A 26,812-nucleotide genomic window follows, 5' to 3' on the forward strand; every position below is an offset into this window, starting at 1 on the left:
ATTATTATCGCAGTAGTTTTTTACACATTTTTATTTATCATTTTTTTGCCTTGAATAGATTTGAACTTTTGTTAAATTGTGCTAAGCTAATGTTCTTAGATGTGAGTGTACAATCAACCGTTAGCATACAATGTTACCTAGCATGCTAACTCACAATACACAGTGCAGTCCAGTTGTCTCCGAGGACGCTACAGTTTTAACATTAGCCTCCAAATAATGCTAACCTTACCAATGTTAGCGCTCTAGATAGAAACTAATGCGATAACAGTGTAGCTTCACACCACTGATGCTCGGGGCAGCCATCTTGAATTGAGTTTGAATTCATTTTTAACTGTAGGGGGCGCTACAACTGTCATAATAGTGTGACTGCGACCTCCGAGTACAAACTGGAATGCACTGTAATATCAACAACGTTAAATAAAGATGGATGATTTTTATTGACAGTCGTTTTGCACAGAACTAGCATGTTCAGGTTTTCACCAACAATTAACCACGTTTACGTGTAAATGTAACTTTTTTTTTTTTTTTTTGATTTGTTAAACTCAAGTTTTGCAACAAGAGGCGAGCTAACTAGCTTCAATGTTGAGGGACTTTGTGGGGAAACAGGAAGTACTTTGAGTTTGATTAAATTTTCCTCCAAACATTCTAAATATTCCACTTATTTCAGTGTTTTAAATTTTCTAATAAATCAATAGAACACTGATATATATATATACATACATATATACATATACATACATACATATATATGCACATACATACATATATGTGTGTGTATATATATATACACACACACACATATATACATATATATACATACAGTACATACTACATACATACATATATATATGTGCACTGCCTGGCCAATTGCTGTTTATTGTTGGTAGTCTTGGCAGTTGGTCAGGTCTAGGTTCAGCAACATCATGTGCCCAAAGAATGAGTTCAGCTGACTACCGGAATATACTGAATGCCCAGATTATTCCATCAATGGAATATTCCAAGATGACAATGCCGGGATTCATCGGGCTCAAATTGTGAAAGAGTGGTTCAGGAAGCATAATTTTCACAGACCTTAACCCCATTGACAATCTTTGGGATGTGCTGGAGAAGGCTTTGCACAGTTGTCTGACTCTCCCATCATCAATACAAGATCTTGGTGAAAAATGAATGCAACACTGGACGGAAATAAATCTTGTGACATTGCAGAAGCTTATCAAAAACAATGCCACAGCGAATGTGGCATTGTTTTTGAGAGTGCCGTAATCAAAGCTAAAGGCTATTAGATTGTATGACCCTTTTTTTTAAGTGGCAACTTTTTTTTTGGCCAGGCAGTGTATATTACCTCATGTAGTGTAAAACGGGCATTGAAAGGGTTAAAATCCTCAGAATGATTGAATGTTTGGTAGGTTTGAGCATGGCTGAAATTATTGAAGAGATTTACACAGAGAAAATTATTAATCTGGAAAGTTTTTACAGCAGCTTTTGGAAGTGGACATTTTTGTCCTTAATGACTTAAAAGGGTAGTAAATTAAATGGAACCCTGAGGGTTTAAACGATCCTCTACTAGGAACCTGGCACAGATTCAAACCATCAACCCTCACGTTACAAGCCCAGTTCCCTCTCCACTGGGCCATGAGGTGTCTTTCAAAAATAAGGAACCATATGTGTGTGTGTGACAGAGAGACAGAGAGAGAGTATGTGTGTGACAGAGAGACAGAGAGGGTGTGTGTGTTGTTTTCATGTGTTGAACCCTCTTTTACTCACAGATGTACGTGATGTCCTTGAAAGCACCGTCTGATGTCGTCCCACAGGAGGACATCAGCTGATGTCTCGTCCTCATGTGTCTCAGTCATGGAGACATTTTCCCTTGTTATGATGTCACAGCATGTGTGATGACATCATCACTCCTCATGATTAAAAGTGTTAAAACTTCCTCCACATCAACAACACTTTGTGAGTGGCTAACTTGTGGGCGGAGCCATGTGTCACTTCACACTGACGGCCACACTGGTGTGCTTCTGTCCTGTGACCGTTGCTATGGCAACTGATGTTTCTACGGCAGCCCATGTCTCAGCTCTTGGCCGTGTCGCCATGGTGACGTGACGACTGTGGAGAGAGGAGAGAGAGCATTTTAACCTGACTGTGATGATGATGATGATGACGTCACCACCACCACCACCACCACACTGTGATGTCTCCAAAATCATAACACACATCTGACACTCTGTCAGTGAGGGAGCGCACCCTCTGCTGGTGACTGCAGGCACTGCAAGACAAAGACCAGACAGACAAGAAAGACACACTGTGACATCATCACAGGAAACACAGTGACGTCATCACAGGAAACACTGTGACGACGTCGCAGGAAACACTGTGACGACTTCGCAGAAAACACTGTGACGACTTCGCAAGTGATGTCGTCACAGTGTTCGTAGGAAACACAGTGACGTCGTCACAGGAAACACAGTGACGTCATCGTCGTCACAGGAAACACAGTGATGCCGTCACAGGAAACACAGTGATGCCGTCACAGGAAACACAGTGACATCGTCACAGGAAACACAGTGACATCATCGTCGTCACAGGAAACACAGTGACGACGTCACAGGAAACACAGTGACGACGTCACAGGAAACAGTGATGTCATCGTCGTCACAGGAAACACAGTGACGTCGTCACAGGAAACAGTGACGTCATCGTCGTCACAGGAAACACAGTGATGACGTCACAGGAAACACAGTGACATCATCGTCGTCACAGGAAACACAGTGACGGCGTCACAGGAAACACAGTGACATCGTCACAGGAAACACAGTGACGGCGTCACAGGAAACACAGTGACATCGTCACAGGAAACACAGTGACATTGTCATAAATAATAAACTCACCTGCTGTTTGTAAGAAAATGTATTCAATAAAATAAACATCAGCTGTTCTCTCTCACACACACACACGGTAACAGTAACAGTAACAGAGGTCAAAGGTCATTCCATCACATCTGACATTTGATCATCAAATCAAATATTTGCGGAGCAGCATTTCACCTCGTGTGTGTGTGTGTGTGAGATCAGCTGTGAGGTGGAAAATACTACATGAAGTTCAGGAACCAGTTGCAACACTTTTTTAATGAAAATAAGCCGTTTACAGAGTGTTTGCAGTGAATAATCATGTAAATAATGGAAATACATACAAAGGAATTGTTTCTGGCAGAAAGAAACAGTTGCTAAATTGAAGTTTAGAAGAATCTGAAAAATCTGGGGCTTTTTCTTCAGACGACGGCGTAGTGATGATGTCATAGGCCTGCTAATGCTAATCCTAACCCTGCTAGCTTTAAGGTACAAAACAGAACCTTTCGATTTTAGAAAGTGGTTAGCATCCATGTTTTGTTTATAAGACAAAATAAAAAACATTTATACTTTGTATGAAAAGTGCAACATAAATAAAGTCGGAGTGACTTTTATGTCATTTTTTTTATATAAAAAGTGAAATATCTCTCATGTTTTTTTATTAAATCACTTTGTTCATCCTTTCACTCTTCACGTCTATTTCTTTCCCTCGTCCACTTCCCCATTGAGCACCAGTTCCATAGTAACCGACTCCAGAGGTCAGCTGATTTAATGCCCGACAACAGGAAGTGACCATGTGTAAAATACTTAATAATGCTCATGAGTCATGTTTGTTTTTAAAGTGCAGTAAAATCTCACACACACTAATCAATTCAATTATTGATCATTATTGATTATAGAAATATTTTCCCTTTAAGAAGATTTTATAACATGTATTGTATACACGTATATATATACATACATATATATGTACACATACTGTATATATGTGTGTACATATATATGTATATATGAATATATGCACACATATATGTGTGTACATACACACACATATATGTATCTATATATATATATATAGCTGCATATACACATATATTTGAGAGAAAAGTCAAAGAAATATAAACTTTAAAAAAACCCTCAAAAATATGATAAACAGTCGGAAAAGTTTTGTGTCATAATCTGTAAATTCTTCAACAAATTCGTTATTGAAATAAACTTTTTCTTTGTTATTTAATCGAATCGTAAAATATTTTCTTTTTGTAAACAATATTTTTGGAAAATGATGACTCTTAAAGAATAATTTATGTGGAATATTTGTTTTCACTCTTATATATTTATATTTTTCCCTTTCTTCTTAAATCATTTTATTTCTTTATTTTCTTTCATATGAGTTTGTTGATGAAATGTCGTGATTGTACGTGAGCGAGAGAGAGAGCGTCGCTCTAACCCCCCCCCCGCTCTAACTCACCCCCTCACTCTCCTGCAGGTTGTGTTTGACCAAAAACTCTTTGATGGTCGGCTGATTGTCTAGCCCCGCCCACTGCTCCTCCAGCTGCTGCAGAAGCTCCTCCCACTGCCGCTTGTCTCTCCCCATTTGCCACGAGAGGCGGACCACCAACTGTAAGAGTGGCAGCAGCAGGGGGTGCGGTCTGTCTGTGTGTGGGTGGGGCATGTCAGTCTGTGGGAGGGGCTTGCCCTCAGTCTCATTCTCAGTCTCAGCGAGGGTCAGGACCCGGAGGGCAAGGTCGCAGTGAAGCCGCGCCTCCTCCAGCTGCTCCACCTCCTGGAAACAACAGGTCAGACCCAACAGAGTGAAGAACCAATGGGGCGAGGCGGGGGGCGGAGTCTGAGCCTGGCTGTCGTAGAAACAGGCCCAGCCGAGTTTCTCTTGCAGTCTCTTGGCGTTGAGCAGCGGACCAAGGGCGTCATGGTAATGCCCCACCCTCCACGGGAAAAAATATTTGTCACTAATGACCAATAATTCATAAATATCTGTCACTAATGATCAATAATTCATCAATATTTGTCACTAATGATCAATAATTCATCAACATTTGTCACTAATGATCAATAATTAATCAATATCTGTCACTAATTATCAATAATTCATCAGTATTTGTCACTAATGATCAATAATTTATCATTATTTGTCGCTAATGACCAATAATTCATCAATACCTGTCACTAATGATCAATAATTTATCAATATTTGTCACTAATGACCAAAAATTCATCAATATTTGTCACTAATGATCAATAATTCATCAATATTTGTCACTAATGATCAATAATTCATCAATATTGATCACAGATTATCAATAATTGTCACTAATGATCAATAATTCTTCAATATTTATCACAGATTATCAATAATTCATCAATATCTGTCAATAATTCATCACAAATTATCAATAATTCATCAATATTTATCACCAATTATCAATAATTCATCAATATTTATCACAAATGATCAATAATTCCATCAATATTTATCACAAATGATCTATAATTCATTAATATTTATCACAAATGATCAATAAATCATCAATATCTGTCACTTATTATCGATAATTCATCTTGAAATTATAAATATTTCTAATCTTATTTTCAGACCTTTTGTGCAACAGATACCTGATGAGCAGTTGTCCCGTGTGCAGGTCGCTCAGGTAGAAGAAGTGTCGCACACACAGTGCCCCCCGCAGGCCAGACAGTGAACACAGGTGAGACAGGTACTGTTCGAACGCTCGACTCCTCTTCGCGATCGTTTCTGCCGTGAAGTTTCTCCTCATCTTCTTTCCTGCAGCGAGGGGGAGGGAAGGCGGGGTCATGACAGGCCGTCAGGTTTCCATGACGACAACAATGTGTGTACACTCCACTTACGCGGGAAGCAGACACGTTCCATCTGGTCTCCATGGTTACGTCGTAACGTGGCGTGAAGGCGCTGGAAATCAGAATATCTGCGAGTGATTACGGCCGGGGTTTTGTCGCTGCCGCCGGACTGGATGACGTGGACAGTGTAGAGCTGATGGACAACGACAACACTTTAATCTCAATTTTTACTTTAATAATCTCAACATGAACGTGAAAGAAAACAAAGATAAAATAAGATGATACAGAATTATCAGATTATATAAAGATGAGATGATATCACGCAAAATAAGATTTTAAGATTTAAAAAATGATACAATTCGATGAGATAATCTATAACAATCAATAAAATGATAAAATAAACAAAATTCAGATTAGATGGCATAAAATAAAATAGCTTTTACATGAAATTAAATCAGATTAAAGAAAAAATAAAATGAGATTTCTGGACTCTTCGAAAATCAATTCAAACGTCTGAGCAGTGGTGAGCTGCTTTTTTTTTCATTATTATTATTATTTTTTTTAATAATCAAATGAATGTGTGTCTGAACGTGTCTGAATGCAATTACTTTTTCAGTATGTTATGATTATATTTCCAGAAAGAATATGGTTATTTTTTGTGAAGCTGAGCTGGATTTTCCTGGATGTCATTAAACTCATCATAGCTCCTTGGACCTGCTCTAGTAGTATTGCTGGCCTTTCGTTGAAGCTGCCATTTCCTATTTGCTTATAACTTTGACTGACGTGTGTCGTCAGCCAATCAAAATGTGATGCATAGTGACAGAACGCCCCAGGCCCAGCGATGTGTCTGGCGCTAGCCCCCGCTGTTGTCATCAACGACGTTTGAACCTGTGGCGGGTTTTGAAGTAAGCTATGGCCACTGCATTAACACCACCGATCTATCATGTTTCTGATCTCCTTCGTGTGCACCTTTCACGACGATCGTTTGGAGAAAAGAAGGTAATTATTTCAAGAGGAAGACCTACACCGAAGAGGTACATCATTTACGGTAGTTTGAGTGTTAATGATAAATTGATAACATTTTTGTCTGGAGGACAAACCTGTTGATCATGCGTAGCTGACGCCTATGCTTATGTGGAAGCTTGTTTTTGTGTCATATGGTGGCTTGTGATATTGCGGTTGCTGAGTGACAAAACGGAAGATGTGGTGGTAATGATGCAGTAGCCTATAGATGCGCAGTGGTGTGCGTGTGCGCTATGGTTGTTGCAGATCAACTGTCTCGTGAATATAGTCGGTGTTTGTGTGTGTTTTTTATTTTTTTATTTTACTGAAGGCCCTGACTGAAACCCCACGGTACGCTACTTCGTCTGAGCGAGTCTTTGAACTCACCACGTACTTGGAGGCTGCATCCTGCACCACGCTGGCGTCCGTGACCTCGAACAACAGGCTCTCCGTCTGTCTCCGCCCAGAGGGGGCGGGACTTCCTGCTCCGAGTCCACGCAGGTGTCTCCAGCTCTCCTGGAGCTGCCGCGTCAGCAGGGAAGAGGGGGAGGGGCCAACAGGAGACACGCCGACAGGACTGATCTCTGCACGAGACAGAAGAACGGGATTCATTTTAGATTAAAGAGACGCCGCGTCAATAAACGCCACCTCACCTGTGCTGCTAAGCCCCTCCTCCATTGACTCGCCCAGGAAGTCAGAGTCACTGTCCAGCCCCGACCCCTCCCCCTCGCCACCGTCCTCCCCCCCTCCCCCAACTCCGCTGTCGAAGCAGAGCGTCCCGCCGAGGCGGTCCGTCACACACTCCTCCTCTTCTGCTAGCTCCGCCTCCCAGCGCTCCTCGCCAATCTCCTCCTCCTCTCCCTGCGCACCTCCTCCTCCTCCCTCCTGTTGCTCCGTTCCCGCCCCCTGACCATCTTTGAACAGCGACCGCTTCAGACGGTCCAGCAGCCGCGTCGCCATGACAACCTGCCCAGCAGGGCAGAGGGGGGGCGTGGCTAAGAGAGCAGAGAGGGAAAAACACGTCAGCATTTGTGAGGTCCTTTGTTTGTTTGTTTCCATGTTCTGTACTTCACCAAGATGAGCACTAGGTGGCATGTCACCACAACAATAACAAAATAAACAAAGCTGTGGCCGTGGTTTATTGATCTGATTTATATGAGATAGAATCCACACACACACATACACACAGAGCAGCAGCAGAGTGGCCGTGTCTCCAGTTTCACAGATGGAGACGTCTCACAGTGGAAATCGTGTCTCACATTAATAATGGAGGAGTTTGCTGAGTCAGCCTGAAGTCATGAAAAATGCAGTGTCATCATTTTATCGTCCAGTGAAAGAAGACACTCAACATGTGGAAACTTTTTCATTCTTCTTCCCTTCACTCTGAGCAGCTGTGTTTGATTTTAAGAATAAAATGAAAAACAGGTTTAGGACAAAGAAGCGTCCTCTTTGAAGGACACGAGAGACGCTGACTGAGGTTCACTGTGACGCTGCAACCATGAAATGATTCTGGTTTCTTTGCTCCATAAAACAAAAAAATCCAAAAAAAAGTAATCGTTCGAGAATAAAGTCACGATATTATGATTGAGTCGTGATATTATGAGAATAAAGTCGTGATATAATTTCCAGCTTTGACAAACAGTGATCCATATTTTCCTCACATTTTAGGAAACAATCAAACAACTAATCGGTTAATCGAGGAAAAGACTGACGGATGAACTTGTTGTGAAAGTACATCATGATCATTAATTGTGGCTCTACAGAAGTTACACACTGCAGCTTTAAACACGTTCACTTTCTCTTCTTATTTTGATGAATATGACTTCGTGAGTCACGATCTAGAATTTACAAAGTTTCCAAACTCAGATTCTGCAGAACTGCAGCTCAAAAGAACCGAACCGAACAGTGAAAACAAGTCCAGATAAACATTACAACAACAAACATGAACGCACTCCACATACAAGAACCGAACCGCGGCTCAAAAAAACCGAACCGAAGTCTAGATTAACATTAGCCTGAGGTTATTCTGAATGAAGGAGGTGACTGCTAACACTGTTAGCTCCACACACCACAGTGAATAAATGAGCAGTTAGTGCGTTAATGAGTCGGCGTCTTAAACTAAGCTAACTAGCAGCGTCTCTGTCAGCTAACTCACTGCGTTCACTTCATTTTTTAACCCGTTAAATCTCAACTTTTAAACGTAAAACTGTCGCGGTTTAAACTGGGACTGACAGTGAAGCTAACAGCTAAAATAAAACCCCACTCTGCTCACACACAACAGAGTAAAGTTAGCGAACACGCTGCTAACATGTTAGTTTAACGGCTGGTGATGTGTTCACGGACTCGTTAAAGATAAATAAACTCACCGCGGACTGAAAAGAAGTTTGGTCCCGCTGATGTTAGTCCATGACAGCGGTCACAGGGGGTGACGAGGTCCGAGGACTGGAACCTGAAGGCAGCACCGGACCATCCACACCCACATACACACACACTCACACTTACACTTACACATCCGCACACATACATTCACCGCTGTACTGTTTCACAGCGACCAGCAGAGGGAGCAGGGCCGGTTCTAGGCAGGCATATATGAAGGGGCAGTCAGAAATGTGAAGAGGGCATCATGTGTACACATCATGCTCCAGCACTTTTTATTCTGTGCTTATAGTAACAATGCGTTCTTCATTGAAAGGGGTCTATGTGTCCAACCCCAACCTGGAGAAGTGAATTGCACTTTGTCAGGCCTCTACCTTCAGACCTGTCCAACTTGGGTGTCCCACCTGAAGACTAAGCTCCTGCTGGTATAGCTCTTAAGGTCACTGAGGCACGCAACCCCCCTGACCACAATAATGTGGCAATCCCTCAGGGGGGGAACTGAAAAATAAAAATAAAATAAATGAATAAAATAAAATAAAATAAAACATCCTTCATCCAGATTTTATCAACCAACAACATAACATTTATCTTAAGTGGATGGCCTAATTCTCAAATAAATGTTAACCTAAAATAGGACTTCACACACTATAGTCAACAGAGCCGGCCCTGGGCATAGGCAGTATAGGCAAATGCTAGGGGCGCCGTCATCCGCAGGGGGCGCCGAAAACGGAGGAAAAAAAAAAAAATAAAAAAAATATTATTTTTTTTTAATTATAAATACTTTTTTTTTTTTTTTTTTACCAGTGCCATTATTACTATTATTTCGAAATATTATATAAGCCCACAGCGACATAAAGTCATAGCAAAGATTATTAAATAATGCATCGTAGTTACCGTTGTTGGATGTTGGAGCAGAGTGTTAGCTTGCTAGCTTACTTCAGACGATAGCAACATTGTTTAATAATCACTAAATAGCTGAGTCGACTTGTGTTAATGTTACTACACCTTAAATTCATCAGGGACGTTTGGAAACTTAACATTAGGCCTGTTCAGGTGTTATTTTACAGGTGTCTTTCCTGCTTGTATGTCAGTTAAAATGCTTTAAGTTGTCCATCCCCTTTGTAATAGGGTGGTTGTAAGCCTTTGGTTTTATGTGTCACAGTTTATGTTTGTTAAAGTTTACATCAGTGTTAAAGTGCAGTTAAAGTGTATTACTGTTAATATTTCATACCTTAGCTTTCCCATATCATTCATAGGCTATATATACATATATATTCATTTCACTGCACTTTACTGGTTTTTGCACTCTGGTTAGACTGAATTGCATTGCAATGACAATAAAGTTGAATGAATCTCATCACATTTTCATTATTAGTCTATATTAGTCTCATGTATAGCACACCAAGCATCTGTTTTTTTATTAAAATGTAACATGCAGTCGTCACATATACTTCTCTTCTCTCTTCAGATGCACTTTTAAAATATTTCAGTACCACCCCCAGTGACACAGCATCAGGTGCTGCTGTCCCATCTACCTCTGCACAGCCCATTGACACTTTTTAATTTTATCACTTGTTTCTTTCTTTAGTTTTTATTTGGTGTGATATTTTTTACTCAAAGAAATAAAATCTTGAATACACACATGCAGTTTCTGTGTGGTTGTATGAAAGTTGATTGTGAAATTGACTGCTGCGATGCAAGGGGGCGCCAACTAAAATCTTGCCTAGGGCACCAAATTACTCAGGGCCGGCACTGATAGTCAATAAAAACCTCTGTGATATTAAAAAAAACCAGTACACAACTACAGCCTGGGGCGGGGCTTTACGTAGGGGACCGTCAGACACAGGTCACTTGTCTTCAGTTTGTCACATGCAGTGGACATGGGCACTCATCTCTGTGCTTGTAACGCTGCTCCTTCAAAGTCTAACCCACTCTGTGGCACAAACTGTCAGGCTACGTCTTGGCTCATTTCATACTGTGGGGTGTGTGCGTGTGTGTGTGTGTGTGTGTCTGTGCTGCGCAGCCTGTGAATACAAGCACAGCGGAGGGACAGAGACATGAGAGGGAAGCCGACACTTTATCGTGTGTGTCCCTTTGTCGGCGGATTTTTCCGCTACTGCAGATTATTTTGTCAACTTGTAATGTATAATAATTGTGTGAGTATATTAAAATGTGCTTTCTCAACTTCCAAAATTTCGATTTGAGGGGGCAAGACATTTATTTAAGGGGGCTCTGCCCCCTCTTGCCCCTACGTAGAGCCGGCCTCGAGCTCGAGGAGACAAATATTTGAACTGAAATCGTAGCAGTAACGTTGTTGACGAGTGATAGTTCACGTTCACGATATTTAAGAACATGTTCACGTCTTCATCTCACTGTTACACAGACTGAAGTTTGTAAACGACTCACTCTCCCACACCAAACCTCATAGAGAAAATCAGTGATTTTAACATCACACAGGACACAGGAGTTGTTGATCCACTGCTGCCTCCATCATATATATCCATCTGTGATATATATTTATATATATATATATATATATATATATATATATATATTTATTTATATATGTATATTTATATATATATATATATACATATATATATACATATTTATATATATATATATATTTATATATATATATATATATATATATATACATACATATATATGTACGTGTGTACACCTGCATTCTCTTTTTCCCACGGGCAGTGAAGGCAGCAGCAGTGATGCATAGTGGGCGTGGTTAACCTGACAGCAGAACAGGGAAGGTGTCGTGAAGTGGGCGGGGCTTAGATCTGCAGTTGTTGAGCGCCTCCACCCTGCAGCAGGAACAGTGAACACACACTCGGTTCCACTGACCTCACCTTAGTTCTGCTCACCTGCACAGGTAAGAAAAAACAGAACTCTGCTCAGAGACTGGACCAGAACCAGCTGCTGCTCAGTGTGTGTGTGTGTGTGTGTGTGTGTGTGTGTGTGTGTGGTTAACCAGTTTGAGGAAGGGGTTTGTTGCCTGAGTGTGTGTGTTTGTGTGTTAGCATGTGGCCTAGTATATATTAAGGTGTGTGTGTTTTGTTCTTCTTAACATACCTTTACAAAAAAACCACAATTTAAATTCGTCTTTACTGGCTGAATCCTTCATAAACCTAGTTCCTGTTTTTAGTGAAACACTGAAACAAACTCTCATGTTTTTCTGTGACTTTAAATAAGTTTCAGTTTAAATAAGTTGGTTTTGACACAATTTCAGCCAAACGTTCTCGATGTGATGAGATGGTGTTGATGGTTGGTAACAGCGTTTTATTCATGTTTTTTTTTTAAATAAGTGTGGTTTTATGAGGGACAACATTCACAGACAGGCAGAAGTGACTCGCGTCTCATTTGTATGTGGACACACAAACGTGATGAATGTGAATGATCAGTGTTTGAATCAGGTCATCATCATCATCATCAACCTGCAGGGGGCAGTCACGCTCAGACACTTGTAGTTATGAATGTGAAATCTGACGTGAAACACAAAAGACAGATTTTAACCACTTAACAAAAGACGTGTGGAATAAAATCCGATGTCTTCAGAACACGTTCACGTCTTTATCTCACTGTGAGACAGACTTTACTAACAGGAAACTGACATTTGTAAACCACTCACTCTCCCACACCAAACCCCATAGAGAAAATCAGTGATTTTAACACCACACACACAGGAGTTGTTGATCCACTGCTGCCTCCATCACTTAGTTCAAATGTCTTATTTGTAAAATTCAGCAATTTCGTTCAGATTGACCTCAGTGACACAAAGTGACCACACGAGGCAGCAGCTCCGCCAGCTAATTGCTTCTCTCTGGACTTTGGTGTGGGAGAGTGAGTGGTTTACAAGTTTCTGTTTCCTGTTGGAAAAGTCTGTCTTACAGTGACATTCTTTGACTTCAGATTGCCTAACGAGGGTTTACAGTTACAGCTATATCGCCACCTGTTGGCGTGGCATGATTTATGACAGCACTTTGGGAGACAGACATTTTTTATTTTTTAAAAATAGATTTATATCAATTGTTTCATCAACTCTACAACAACCACACGGTGTATTTATTTCTCTATCGACGTCCAGGAAATACAGGAAACATGTATGCACTTATAAAATAACAATCCCCCCCAACCCTCTATAATACAACAACTCGTTTACATCCATATCTGATATTTTAAATTCAATGTTTATTTATTTATTACAGCACTTACAATAAAATGAAAGGTGCTCAAAGTGCATCACATCTGTGTGGTAATTTTTTAGGGGGTTAACGTGCATAAAAACACTGGAACCTTTGGCACAGAGGTCAGGTGTGGCAGGAATGTGATATTGTCAGAGAGCGCTGATGTGTGAGCCAAAATTAGGTTGCCCCAAATTTGACGAAACCTGTAGGGCTGTAATCAACCAAAGAAATTCTTGGTCGACTGAAGCCTTGAAATTTCGACTCAAAATCGACTAGTCGAGGGGGGCGGGTCTGGCGGCTCTGAAAGCGTTTTGCATCTGCGCAATATAATAGCACATGATTTCCGAAAATATACTATACTAAGTTGATATCAGCGCGATATCAAGTGTTGAGGATTATTCCGATGATTTGTCTCATGTCCTCACACAGAGACACTGAACACTGGAGCTCAGCTTCACGCCTGAGACACAAATAGATTGCTGCCGTTGTTGCGGGCGAGTGCACCTGCAGTTATAAAACGAATCAATGATTATTAGACTAAAACATTGAAATATGCCAATTCTGATATGTTCATGTACTCAAAATTATACTTTTACTTATTATACTTATCGTTTTATATGATATGTTTGTAGTTGAGGTGTGATATGAAAACTGTTGCTGACAAACTTTGCATTTGACTTTTTTATGACTTTGGTAAAAAGCTGCCACACTGTCGATGTCTGTGACATGGATGTTAGAGGACGACTGACTGTAGCTCAACATTAAATAAAACCACCGGACGTTCTGTAGTCTTTCTGTCTCCTGTGGGTTGGGCTAATCCAAAATACTGAAGACACGCTGTGATCTGTGGAACAGGGGTTTCTCTGAAAACACCCCCATTAGCACTTGGTACATTCCTCCAGATGAAATCAAATTAACCAAAGACTGTATGAAATTAACTCTGCAAAAAGTCGGCTTTGAGACAGAATTTGAGTCGAACCAGAACGTATCGACTGATTAATCGACCAGTCGTCCGGGACTTTACAGTTCTAGAAACCGGGTGTAAACTTGTCACAGCACAAGACGAACAAAAAAGTCCATTGGGACCATGACCTCAACTCAACAGGAAGTCGGCCATTTTGAATTTGGTGGATTTTCTTCTTCTTCTTCTCTTCTGTCCAATATCTGATCCAGTGAGTCTGAGCGGAGCATCACTGACCATAGCACGAACTCTACATGTTTGTCCTGGTATTAATAGTTATAGTTAGGTTAGTTATGTTTACCCGTGTGTAGGGCTGGGCGATAATTCGATCTGGATTCGGGATCGCGATAAAATGCCGAACACAGCGAAGACATTGTTAAAAAAAAGGCAACAGGACGTCAATTGTGTGGACGTGGTTTGGATACTGCAAAAGCGGCCAGGAGCAGGCCAAGCCGGTCTGTAAAATATGCCGGCGGTTGGTAGCAGCCAGGACGGGGAACACAACGCCTGTGGCGGCGGCACCACCTCAGTGTGACTCTGCCGGCTCAAGCTAGCACCACGTCTGCCGTTAGCGTCGCTAGCGAGAGCGGCTCTGTCAAACTAAAATCTATCCAGTCGTTCTTTGCAGCCATTGCCCCGTATGAACTATATAAACTATAAAAGCGGAGCAAACATTTAATAACAAGCGCTATTAGTTATTGCCTCGCTGCTTTAAAGCCAGATGTGTTGGACAGACTTGTCTTTCTTGTAAAAAACCTATAATGGGGTAAATGATAGAATAACTGACTGGTTTACTACATATTGTGCAATTTTGGCTCAGATTTCGTTCTACTTTTAAAATATTTCTAGAGATCTACCTTAATCTTTCAGGTAGCATTTGTGCCAGGGCCATGTTTACTGTTTTTGTACTGGAGATGTTCACTGTCCAGCCAAAGCAATTTGATGTGATAGTTGTCATAGCTGTTAGTTTATATACAATGTTTCAATTCAAGTCAAAGCTTGTATTATTGTGTAAAGGGAGATGACTCACTTTTATTTTTGCACTTTTCAATACCTCCAAAAAACTAATATAATAGTATTATAGTGGTTTAGTTTTGACATTTATTTTGTCTTTGTCTAGCACTTGAATGTGTCAGAGGGTGTGACCCACATGTTTACTTAGTTTGGTTTTGTGCTGCCTCTATAAATATTTGAGATTATTATTATTTAATAATTGTTTTTTAAGTTGTTTAAATAAGTAGTTTTTTTATGTTATTAAACTTTATTATAAAGTTTCAGTGAATCTCTTATTTCTTCAAGCTTCAGGATGTCCCTCACACTGGCAGCATCTGCGAAAACTAGATATCGTGATAAGAATCGAGATCGATCAATATGGAAAAACATATCGTGATAAAAAAAAATTCCATCCTACCCGTGTGCATTAGTCACACTGTGTGTGTGTGTGTGTGTGTGTGCAGAGAGAGAGAGGAGTGTCGTAGGTCTGGAACATAAGTGGCCCAACCGGTCCCACACTGGCCCCAGGGCCCGACACACACACACACACGCACACACACACACAAAGAGGCAGCTGAATCACTGCTGGACGTCCATATCAGCTGTTTGACGAGAATGATGTTGGACGCATGTTTAACCCGGTGAGGAACAACGGAACAAGTTGCTGAGATATAAACATCTGAACTTGTTCAATGGGACTGAACAGTGTTACATTTACATTGATGCCAAATTCACAAATCAGATCCAGATGAAACTCAGTCTGATGGTAGAGAGTGTGATCTTGCAACCACATACCACATTTCATTCAAATCTGATGAGTTTTGACAGAGATATCAAGGTGCTTATTTACAGTTTTGCCCATTGTAAGTGATTGGGAAAAGTTTGACCATGTTTTGTGACGTCATCAGTGAGTCGATTCTTACCAAAATTGGATGGTAACATTCTTGTGTGATCACGTACACGTCAGACTGATCCACCAAAAAACTGACGCTGATGATAACAGAACCTCCTTGTTAGGAGGTAACATTTCCACGCTGACGCTCAGTGACGATGTTACAGTCATCACTGCGTTTAAATCCCCCTGAAAGACACTGTAAACATGTTCAATCCATAGTGGAAGTTGTATTTGCTCACAAGACCTGAAGAACAACTCACTTATTTGTTACCTTAGTAACAGACATGATGGTCATGCAGGTTCTTTTAACGTCAGTAACATTATTTTTGTGACTTGGTAACATTTGTAACATTAATTCACCGGTTTATGGATACAAAACCACATGACGGTAGATTACAGACAGAAGGCCCCGCCCCTTTATGTTTACTAAACTTTAAAAAACAAAGAAAACAAAGTCACAAACACAGTCGTTGTCGTAACATTGTGACATTAAACTGAGACAAAGGCCAGACGTGGACAGGTGTGTGTGTGTGTGTGTGTGTGTGTGTGTGTGTGTGTGTGTATCCGTTTCTGTGTGATTTCAGAGCAGGTTTGAACACGTTTATCCTCAGTCACAACCAGTTTAACCACTTCCCCTGCCCTCACTCACTCACTCACTCACTCACTCACTCACCACCGCCGTCTGTTAACATTCTGACTTCTGACCCTGTTACATCCACAGTTCTAAAAAAACAAAACAGGGTTAGAGTTACAAACAAATAATAACTAAATCAAATCAAATCTATGGACTTTCGTAAACTGGTTTTATTCAGTAAAATCCCAGGATGTTTCCTGATTAACAGCAGATTTGATGTAACTGTGTTTCCTCTGTTGTTTCCACAGTTCAGCCATGAGGTGGCGCTCGTCTCATCTTCCTCTCCTCCTCGTCCTCCTCCTCCTCTCTCTCCTCACACTCACGGCCGCGAAAAGTAAAAGTACAACGTCGCAGTTCAGAATCTGTTCGTACAACATACAAAAGTTCAACAAGGAAAAAGCTAAGGATTACAGACTGATGAACACTCTGACCCGGGTAACACACACACACTCACACACACACACACACACTAAAGTCAACATCAGTTTAACTACGATATCCACGTCACATGTTCACGTGTTTATCGCAGACTTTTCCAACAGGAAACTAAAGTTTGTAAACCACTCACTCTCCCACACCAAACCCCAGAGAGAAAATCAGTGATTTTAGCTCACGGGGACACAGGAGCTGCTGGTCCTCTGCTGCCTCGTGTGGTCACTTTGTGTCACTGAGGTGAATTTGAACAAAGCGCCAAAGTGACAAAATAAGACATTTGAACTTAGTGATGGAGGCAGCAGTGGATCAACAACTCCTGTGTGTGTGTGTGTGTGATGTTAAAATCACTGATTTTTTTTTTCTGGGGTTTGGTGTGGGAGAGTGAGTGGTTTACAAAGGAAAAGTCTGTCGAACTATGAGAAAGTGGAAATATACCTTTAATTACAGCGTGGAAGCAGAATATATTTAGATTTCTCATATTGGGCGGTTTCTACGATGGTTTTCCAACAGGAAACTGAAGTTTGTAAACCACTCACTCTCCCACACCAAACCCCAGAGAGAAAATCAGTGATTTTAACATCACAGCACACAGGAGTTGTTTTTCCACTGCTGCCTCCATCACAAAGTTCAAATGTCTTATTTTGACACTTCGACATTTTAAAACCTTTGTTCACATTGACCTCAGTGACACAAAGTGACCACACGAGGCAGCAGAGGACCAGCAGCTCCTGTGTCCCTGTGAGCTAAAATCACTGATTTTCTCTATGGGGTTTGGTGTGGGAGAGTGAGTGGTTTACAAACGTCAGTTTCCTGTTGGAAAAGTCTGTCTCACAGTGAGATAAAGACGTGAACGTGTTCTTAAGACATCGTAGACTTTTTTTTCATTAAGATTTAGCTTCTGTGTCTCAGGCTGGTTCTCAGCAGTTGGGGGCGCTGGCAGCGCAGTCAGCCCTTTCTCAACTATGCCTTTAATATTTGAATACATACATGTAGAATTGACGTGTGCATGCGTGCGTGTGTGTGTCTGTGTGTGTGTGTGTGTGTGTGAGTAGGTGGTGTATCGCTGTGACATCTGTCTCCTGCAGAGCGTTGTTGATCCTGATGGTTCAGTGATTAAAGCTCTACTGAAGTCCCTCAACAGGTAAAAAAACAAACAAGTAACACTACTCACTTTCTTTACTGCAGTGGGTGGAGCTTTAATAAAAAAAGGAAGAAGCAAAACGTTGATGAGCAACGAGAAATCCTGGGGTTAAAGGTCACAGTCATTTTGAAAAACAGACTGAAAATACCCTTAAAACTAAAAAAGATTGTGGACGCAGTGTCATGTGTGTGATGATGAGAATGTTGATGTTAACACACACACACGTGGACATGATGATGTGTCTGTGTCTGCCTCCAGCATGGAATCTGATGAAAGGTACTGTGGACTTTAATGTCAAACTTTATCTAATCAGAATTAATCATCCGCCAATCACCTTCATTCACCCGCTCTACTAATCCTGATGTCTAACAGGTAACACTTTATTTTAGGGAGAGTCGCTCACCGAGTATCAACAAGTCCGTCAGTCAACACAAACTCCGAACCACTATGACTTTAAAGCTTATATACACAGTACAAGAGGTTTTGTATTTGTTGCCGAGTGCCGGCTACTATAATCTGATCAGTTTAATCTTAAAAACAGACTTTTCCAACAGGAAACTGAAGTTTGTAAACCACTCACTCTCCCACACCAAACCTCATAGAGAAAACCTGTGATTTTAGCTCACAGGGACACAGGAGCTGCTGGTCCTCTGCTGCCACGTGTGGTCACTTTGTGTCACTGAGGTCAATATGAATAAAAGATTTTGAATGCCGAAGTGTCAAAATAAGACATTTGAACTTAGTGATGGAGGCAACTCCTGTGTGTGTAAATTCACTGATTATCGCTATGGGGTTTGGTGTGGGAGAGTGAGTGGTTTTCTATATATATACATATATGTGTGTATATATATATATATATATATGTGTGTGTGTATATATATGTGTGTGTGTATATATATATATATATACATATATATATATATAACCTTTAAGTTAAAGGAACAGCTCTTTGTGTACATAACAGCAGGGATTAGCCTAGCTCATCTAAAGGAAACTGTTAGCATAGTTAAACTATCACTCGTGTGATTTACATGTTGAGTTTTCTTGAAAAAAAAACAGAGCTAAACTAGCAGCTAGCTCCCCAGCACAGATTCTAAGCTTGGCTAAACATTAGCTTCATGTTTCATGTTTACTGTAAATGTCGCCTGTTGAACGTGAGCTTGTTGAGAGTCGACTGTTAGCGGACGTAATAAAATAAAGTGTTACGTTTTTTTTTTCTTTAACATCAGCAGTCGCATGTTGTTATAAATGTAATCTCAATAAAACAAAAGTATTATTTTACAGAAATGATTTATTATAACTGTTGTGACCCAGACTTCACATTTACTGTAAATCCTACGTTTCTGTACACGTGGACGTTCTTTACTGGTCAGAGACCATCTCGATGCTGATTGGCTCCCTGAATGTTGACGTTTTTCTCAGTGTGGACGAGAAATGAGACATTCATTTTTGACTTTGTTTGTTTTATAAAATAATGTTAAATGAATTATGTACATTTACTGTCGTAAAGTGATCAATACTTTATATACAAGTAATGTCCTGATCAATCAATAAAGACTCTACAGAGATGTAGAGATAGATGATGTAGAGATGTAGATATAGATGATGTAGAGATGTAGAGATAGATGATATAGAGATGTAGAGATAGATGTGATCTGAATTTCCAGGATCACTCTTGTGTACTTTTACTGGAGTATAGCTGCCAATACAAAATGAATCAATAATTAAACCAACAACAAAGCCTCTTTTCAACAAACTCTTTCCACTGTTGCTGCTGATTTAGATAAAGAGAAAACACCACGATAATCTGGATTAATCTGGTTTAAAAAAGTGATTGCTTCCTCTCTGCTCTGTTTCCTCTGGATTTGTCAGTGAATCATTGATTTAGATTCTGTGGTGGATGGTGTTTCTCCTCCTGTTGCACATTAACCAGCTGCTTTCTGCAAAAAGGAAACATTTTCTTCGTCTGAACTCTGGTGTAAACCTCTGATCAGCATGTGATTGACATTTGGTTTTTGGTGGTTTTGTGAATCTGGTTAAACTGATGCAGCGCTAACAAGGCTAACGGACGACTGCCACAGTGGTGGGTTCACATTTTAAACTCTACTTTAGTAAAAGTACATTTATTATCAGCAGTATTATCACTTCATATATAAAATAATGTGGTATGCAATAAATAACAAATATAGTATAATCAGTTTTTTTAATGATTCTTTCAAGTTAATTGTCAATTTTATGTTCGTAAATTGAAAACTATTTGAATGTTTCCTGCGTCTGATGCTAAAGATTTGAGGAAATCTCATTGTTTGATTCACCAAAGTGACGTTTAAAGACAAAAAACGTGGTGAAGATAATACCTCGCTGTTGTGCTGTAGTAACAGTGTTTCTCTGTGTTTGTGTTGTAGTAACAGTGTTTCTCTGTGTTTGTTTTGTAATAACACTGTTTATCTGTGTTTGTGTTGTAGTAACACTGTTTCTCTGTGTTTGTGCTGTAGTAACACTGTTTCTCTGTGTTTGTGCTGTAGTAACAGTGTTTCTCTGTGTTTGTGTTGTAGTAACACTGTTTCTCTGTGTTTGTGCTGTAGTAACAGTGTTTCTCTGTGTTTGTGTTGTAGTAACAGTGTTTCTCTGTGTTTGTGTTGTAATAACACTGTTTATCTGTGTTTGTGTTGTAGTAACACTGTTTCTCTGTTTGTGCTGTAGTAACACTGTTTCTCTGTGTTTGTGTTGTAGTAACAGTGTTTCTCTGTGTTTGTGTTGTAGTAACAGTGTTTCTCTGTTTGTGTTGTAGTAACAGTGTTTCTCTGTGTTTGTGTTGTAATAACACTGTTTATCTGTGTTTGTGTTGTAGTAACACTGTTTCTCTGTGTTTGTGCTGTAGTAACACTGTTTCTCTGTGTTTGTGTTGTAGTAACAGTGTTGCTCTGTGTTTGTGCTGTAGTAACAGTGTTTCTCTGTGTTTGTGTTGTAGTAACAGTGTTTCTCTGTGTTTGTGTTGTAGTAACAGTGTTTTTCTGTGTTTGTGCTGTAGTAACAGTGTTGCTCTGTGTTTGTGCTGTAGTAACAGTGTTTCTCTGTGTTTGTGCTGTAGTAACAGTGTTTCTCTGTGTTTGTGTTGTAGTAACAGTGTTTCTCTGTGTTTGTGTTGTAGTAACAGTGTTTCTCTGTGTTTGTGTTGTAGTAACAGTGTTTCTCTGTGTTTGTGCTGTAGTTACAGTGTTTCTCTGTGTTTGTGCTGTAGTTACAGTGTTTCTCTGTATTTGTGCTGTAGTAACAGTGTTTCTCTGTGTTTGTGTTGTAGTAACAGTGTTTCTCTGTGTTTGTGTTGTAGTAACAGTGTTTCTCTGTGTTTGTGCTGTAGTAACAGTGTTTCTCTATGTCTCTGTGTTTGTGTTGAGGTAACAGTGTTTCTCTGTGTTTGTGCTGTAGTAACAGTGTTTCTCTGTGTCTCTGTGTTTGTGTTGAGGTAACAGTGTTTCTCTGTGTTTGTGTTGTAGTAACAGTGTTTCTCTGTGTTTGTGTTGTAGTAACAGTGTTTCTCTGTGTTTGTGCTGTAGTAACAGTGTATCTCTGTGTTTGTATTGTAGTAACAGTGTTTCTCTGTGTTTGTGTTGTAGTAACAGTGTTTCTCTGTGTTTGTGCTGTAGTAACAGTGTTTCTCTGTGTTTGTGTTGGAGTAACAGTGTTTCTCTGTTTGTGCTGTAGTAACAGTGTTTCTCTGTGTTTGTGCTGTAGTAACAGTGTTTCTCTGTGTTTGTGTTGTAGTAACAGTGTTTCTCTGTGTTTGTGTTGTAGTAACAGTGTTTCTCTGTGTTTGTGCTGTAGTAACAGTGTTTCTCTGTGTTTGTGCTGTAGTAACAGTGTTTCTCTGTGTTTGTGCTGTAGTAACAGTGTTTATCTGTGTCTCTGTGTTTGTGTTCAGGTAACAGTGTTTCTCTGTGTTTGTGCTGTAGTAACAGTGTTTCTCTGTGTCTCTGTGTTTGTGTTGAGGTAACAGTGTTTCTCTGTGTTTGTGTTGTAGTGACAGTGTTTTTATGTGTTAGTGCTGTAGTAACAGTGTTTCTCTGTGTTTGTATTGTAGTAACAGTGTTTCTCTGTGTTTGTGTTGTAGTAACAGTGTTTCTCTGTGTTTGTGCTGTAGTAACAGTGTTTCTCTGTGTTTGTGTTGTAGTAACATTGTTTCTCTGTGTTTGTGTTGTGGTAACAGTGTTTCTCTGTGTTTGTGCTGTAGTAACAGTGTTTCTCTGTGTTTGTGTTGTAGTAACAGTGTTTCTCTGTGTTTGTGTTGTAGTAACAGTGTTTCTCTGTGTTTGTGGTGTAGTAACAGTGTTTGTTTGTGTTGTAGTAACAGTGTTTCTCTGTGTTTGTGTTGTAGTAACAGTGTTTCTCTGTGTTTGTGCTGTAGTAACAGTGTTTCTCTGTGTTTGTGTTGTAGTAACAGTGTTTCTCTGTGTTTGTATTGTAGTAACAGTGTTTCTCTGTGTTTGTGTTGTAGTAACAGTGTTTCTCTGTGTTTGTGCTGTAGTAACAGTGTTTCTCTGTGTTTGTGTTGTAGTAACAGTGTTTCTCTGTGTTTGTGTTGTAGTAACAGTGTTTCTCTGTGTTTATGCTGTAGTAACAGTGTTTCTCTGTGTTCGTGCTAACAGTGTTTCTCTGTGTTTGTGTTGTAGTAACAGTGTTTCTCTGTGTTTGTGCTGTAGTAACAGTGTTTCTCTGTGTTTGTGCTGTAGTAACAGTGTTTCTCTGTGTTTGTGCTGTAGTAACAGTGTTTCTCTGTGTTTGTGTTAAGGTACGACAAATTTGTCTACAAGTCTGTGTCCAGTAAAGCTCTGGGAAAATCTGCCACCGACATGAAGAAGTACGTCTTCATCTACAGGTGAGACGTTCAGACGTTAACCCACAGAGGACAGAACTATCTTCTTCTCCATCTTCATGTTCACATCTTTTCCTTTTGTCCAATCAGAGAACAGGTGGCGAGTGTGATTGGTCAACATCAGTACGAGAGCGAACCACAAGTTTTCACCAGGGCACCGTTCGCCGTTCACTTCCAGAGCAAGAAAACCAGTAAGTGGAGACACTTCATCTTCATCATCATCTCCTCCTCTACCTCCCTCCTTCACTCCTTCACTCCTCTTCCTCCCTCGTTTCCTCTGCAGGAGTCAACGAGTTTGTTCTGGTTCCTCTTCACTCTGATCCAGCTCAGGCCGTTCAGGAGATGAACCAACTGTACGACGTCTTTGAGACGGTGACCAAGCTGTGGGACAACGTGGTGAGGACACACACAGAGATACACATAATCACTGTAGTGAACATCATGTGAAGACGTGTGTGTGTGTGTTTGTGTGTGTGTAGAATGTGATGTTCCTGGGAGATTTCCACGCTGGTTGTGCGTACATGAAGAAGACTGACAAGAAAAACATCAAACTCTTCGCTAACACCACGTTCTCGTGGCTGATCGGAGACAAAGTGGACACGACCGCCCGTGAGGACACCAGCTGTCCCTTTGACAGGTGTGTGTGTGTGTGTGTGTGTGTACTTCAAATGAAGCTACACCACACAGTCCTGGCATGAGTACTACAGCGTTTGAGGAAAACTCTTTTTCGAAATTTTTCTAGAGAAAAATATCATTTGAAGAAGGACGTGTCTGGTTCTCACGCTCTGTCCCTCTGTATGGGTTAAGACTTGGTTTTAAGGTTAGAATTACGCTTAACTTAAAGGGGACATATTATGCAAAATCAACTTTTTAATCATTTCAATACTTATATTTGGGTCTCTGGAGGCCCTACCAGTCGCCAAAGTGTGGAAAAAGAATACTCAGTCCTTTTTTCATGGTCCTCCTTAGTGTAAGTATAGGCGATAAAACATGCCAAGTTGAATTCCCTGCACTTATGACGGCAGCATGCGCATTTCACCGCGAATGTTACTACCCCACCAGTAAGTTTACTTCGAGAGCTCCACCTTAGCTCCACCTTAGCTCCACCTTAGCTCCACCTTAGCTCCACCTTAGCTCCACCATGTCCCTATAAAATGCGAGAGTGCAGGCGAGGGAGGAAGAGCAGTATTATGTCAACGCGGAGGGACAAGTGTGCTGTTGGTAGCTGCACAGTGGAGCACAGTGTTTTACACAAACTTCCAGCCTCAGAGGATTTTATATATGAAGCTAATGTGCCGGAAAAAGTCAGCAAACGTGTGTTTGTGTGTTCGCACCACTTCACATCAGACTGCGGCCAGCGGTCGCCGTATTTAGTCAGCGACCGTATTTCACCGATCACATAGAGGTCATAACTGACCATTCTGACACGTCCTAATTCAAAATATTTGTTCAGTACGTCCTTCATGACCGGAGCACAGACTCAGTCTGATACAGTCACATACAGCAGCAGTTTATGCAGCGATCAGCGACGCTGCCATGTTGATATTGTCAGAGAACTAGTGGAGGGAGGGGGAGAGGAATGGAGCGGAGGGAACAGGAGTTGAGCGAGTGAGCGCAGTAACAAGGACAAATCAGAAACCACCTGGAAGAAGTGGGTGTGTGTTTGCCTGTGTCTCATTTGCATATAAAGGGACCATGCACAAACCCGAGCGTTCTGAAAGGGGCGGGTTTAGCAGGGTTATTGAACTGCTATGGTGCTTCATCCTTATGGTATTTTGACCAAAGCATGTCACTGACATGTTCATTAGGACACCAGGGAACTATTTTAACTTGGGGAAATAGGGTATAATATGTCTCCTTTAAGGGTTAGTGGCTCAGGAATGTCCCCACTAAGAATGCTGTACAAGAATGTGTGTGTGAGACTGAGCGACACAGACAGAGAGAGGGTAAATGTGGAGTATTAAAAATATTCAGAGGAAAATAGTTTTTGTTTTAGGGCTGAAATGATCCAACGATGACTAAATTAACCGTCAACTTTTTTGTAAATAATTCAAACCAAGTTTGTATGATTTTTCAGCTTTTAAAATATTAATGTGCATGTGCCTGTATCAGGATCGTGGTTCATGGGAGGGAGTTCCTGAAGGAGGTCGTTCCGTACTCCGCTAAGGTCTTCAACATCGGAAGAGAGCTCAAAATCCAAAGGAAAAAGGTTTGTTTACCTGTCTGACGCGACGCCTGACACAGTCTACGATCTCTACGCCACATGTTCACGTCTTTATCTCACTGTGAGACAGACTTTTCAACAGGAAACTGAAGTTTGTAAACCACTCACTCTCCCACACCAAAGTCCATAGAGAAAATCAGTGATTTTAGCTCATGGGGACACAGGAGCTGCTGGTCCTCTGCTGCCTTGTGTGGTCACTTTGTGTCACTGAGGTCAATCTGAAGGTTTTAAAATAAGACATTTGAACTTCGTGATGGAGGCAGCAGTGGATCAACAGCTCCTGTGTGCTGTGATGTAAAAATCACTGATTTTCTCTATGGACTTTGGTGTGGGAGAATGAGTGGTTTACAAACCTAAGTTTCCTGTAGAAAAGTCTGTCTAACAGTGAGATAAAGATATGAACATGTTCTTTAGATATCGTAGACTTTATTATAAATGGCTAAATTCAGTTTTTGCTCGTCTCCTCTGGCAGCCGTGTTTTTATGCAGGCACTCAGCATTTAAAAAAGTGAACTATCCCTTTAATATAAACAAACTCTGACTTCCAGGTGCGGGAGATTAGTGACAACTTACCTGTGGAGGTGAGACTGAAGAGCTCCGCCCTCCTCCTTCAGGCCACGCCCCTGCTGTTCCTCCTCGGCGGGGTCCAGCTCCTCCGGTCTCTGTGAGCATGTGTCGTGAAGGTCAAGTGACCCGTGGTCACTGAGATGTTTTTTTACGATCTCTGACGTCGTCAGACTTCACTTGTTGAACTTTCATGGCGACAGAATCATTTTAAACTCTGACAATGACGTGGTTCTTCACGCTGTGTGACCTGATGAATGAATGAATGAAGATTTAAACACGTGTCTGGATTATTATTGTTATTATTTCTTAGGTGAATTTGTTTTGTTTTTATAACAAACATTATTTTATTTTATATTCCTCCTCATTCTGTTTGTGTCTCTGTACAGAATCTGATGTAAATATTTGAGAAATGACTGTTTTTAATAATCAGTAAAGTTTTCTGTATTCAAATTGTTATTTTTTGTTTGCATTTGAAACGTCAGCTCCCACTGCAGAAAACATTCAACCTTAAACACACAGAGCCATGAATAAAAACTTTACTATTTAAATATGTGTAAAACAATTTTTTGTAATACTTTAGTTATTTTGGTCATATTTCTTTGTACTTCAGTAGAACGTCAGTACTGTGCTCATCCTCTGGGGGCGCTGCTGCTTCTGCAGCAGCAGCAACATTTGCATTTTTTTTTTCTGTCGGCGAGTAAAAAAAAGAAGCGCTACTTCCTCATAGCACAGATCGTCTATGTCAGTGAAGATGTCTCGCGGTGAGCGTAGCTTCCGGATATCCTGATAAACAGGGTCAGGGGATTCGTAATTTAAAGCACAGTGTGTCATTTTTAAG

At 40.6% G+C, this 26,812-nt stretch overlaps 2 protein-coding genes across 5 annotated transcripts; one reads left to right on the forward strand and one right to left on the reverse strand.

The window, feature by feature from the left end:
- Positions 1–867: 867 nt before the first annotated feature.
- snx21 (sorting nexin family member 21) lies at positions 868–9,192 on the reverse strand. Its single transcript, XM_058641832.1, has 7 exons — positions 9,044–9,192; positions 7,331–7,672; positions 7,065–7,261; positions 5,727–5,868; positions 5,478–5,643; positions 4,315–4,789; positions 868–2,106 (listed from the first exon to the last, which is right to left on the reverse strand). Exons 2-7 carry the CDS (start codon positions 7,635–7,637, stop codon positions 2,071–2,073), a joined length of 1,323 nt encoding a protein of 440 aa, XP_058497815.1. The 5' UTR covers positions 7,638–7,672; positions 9,044–9,192; the 3' UTR covers positions 868–2,070.
- A 2,637-nt stretch (positions 9,193–11,829) lies between these two features.
- On the forward strand, positions 11,830–26,516 carry LOC131468346 (deoxyribonuclease gamma-like). 4 transcript variants are annotated; one of them, XM_058642460.1, is made up of 10 exons: positions 11,830–11,940; positions 16,984–17,170; positions 18,223–18,311; positions 18,570–18,587; positions 23,101–23,169; positions 23,275–23,375; positions 23,468–23,580; positions 23,664–23,821; positions 25,297–25,393; positions 25,956–26,516. In XM_058642460.1, the coding sequence occupies exons 2-10, from the start codon at positions 16,991–16,993 to the stop codon at positions 26,073–26,075; spliced, it is 945 nt and encodes a 314-aa protein (XP_058498443.1). In that variant the 5' UTR covers positions 11,830–11,940; positions 16,984–16,990; the 3' UTR covers positions 26,076–26,516. The 4 variants fall into 4 exon arrangements, with proteins under 4 accessions (XP_058498443.1, XP_058498440.1, XP_058498444.1 ...); XM_058642457.1 differs by having other exon boundaries at positions 23,101–23,187; positions 25,956–26,515; XM_058642461.1 differs by lacking the exon at positions 18,570–18,587.
- The last annotated feature ends 296 nt before the right edge of the window (positions 26,517–26,812 follow it).

This window comes from Solea solea, chromosome 11, assembly GCF_958295425.1.
Source record: "Solea solea chromosome 11, fSolSol10.1, whole genome shotgun sequence".
Lineage (NCBI taxonomy): Eukaryota > Metazoa > Chordata > Actinopteri > Pleuronectiformes > Soleidae > Solea > Solea solea.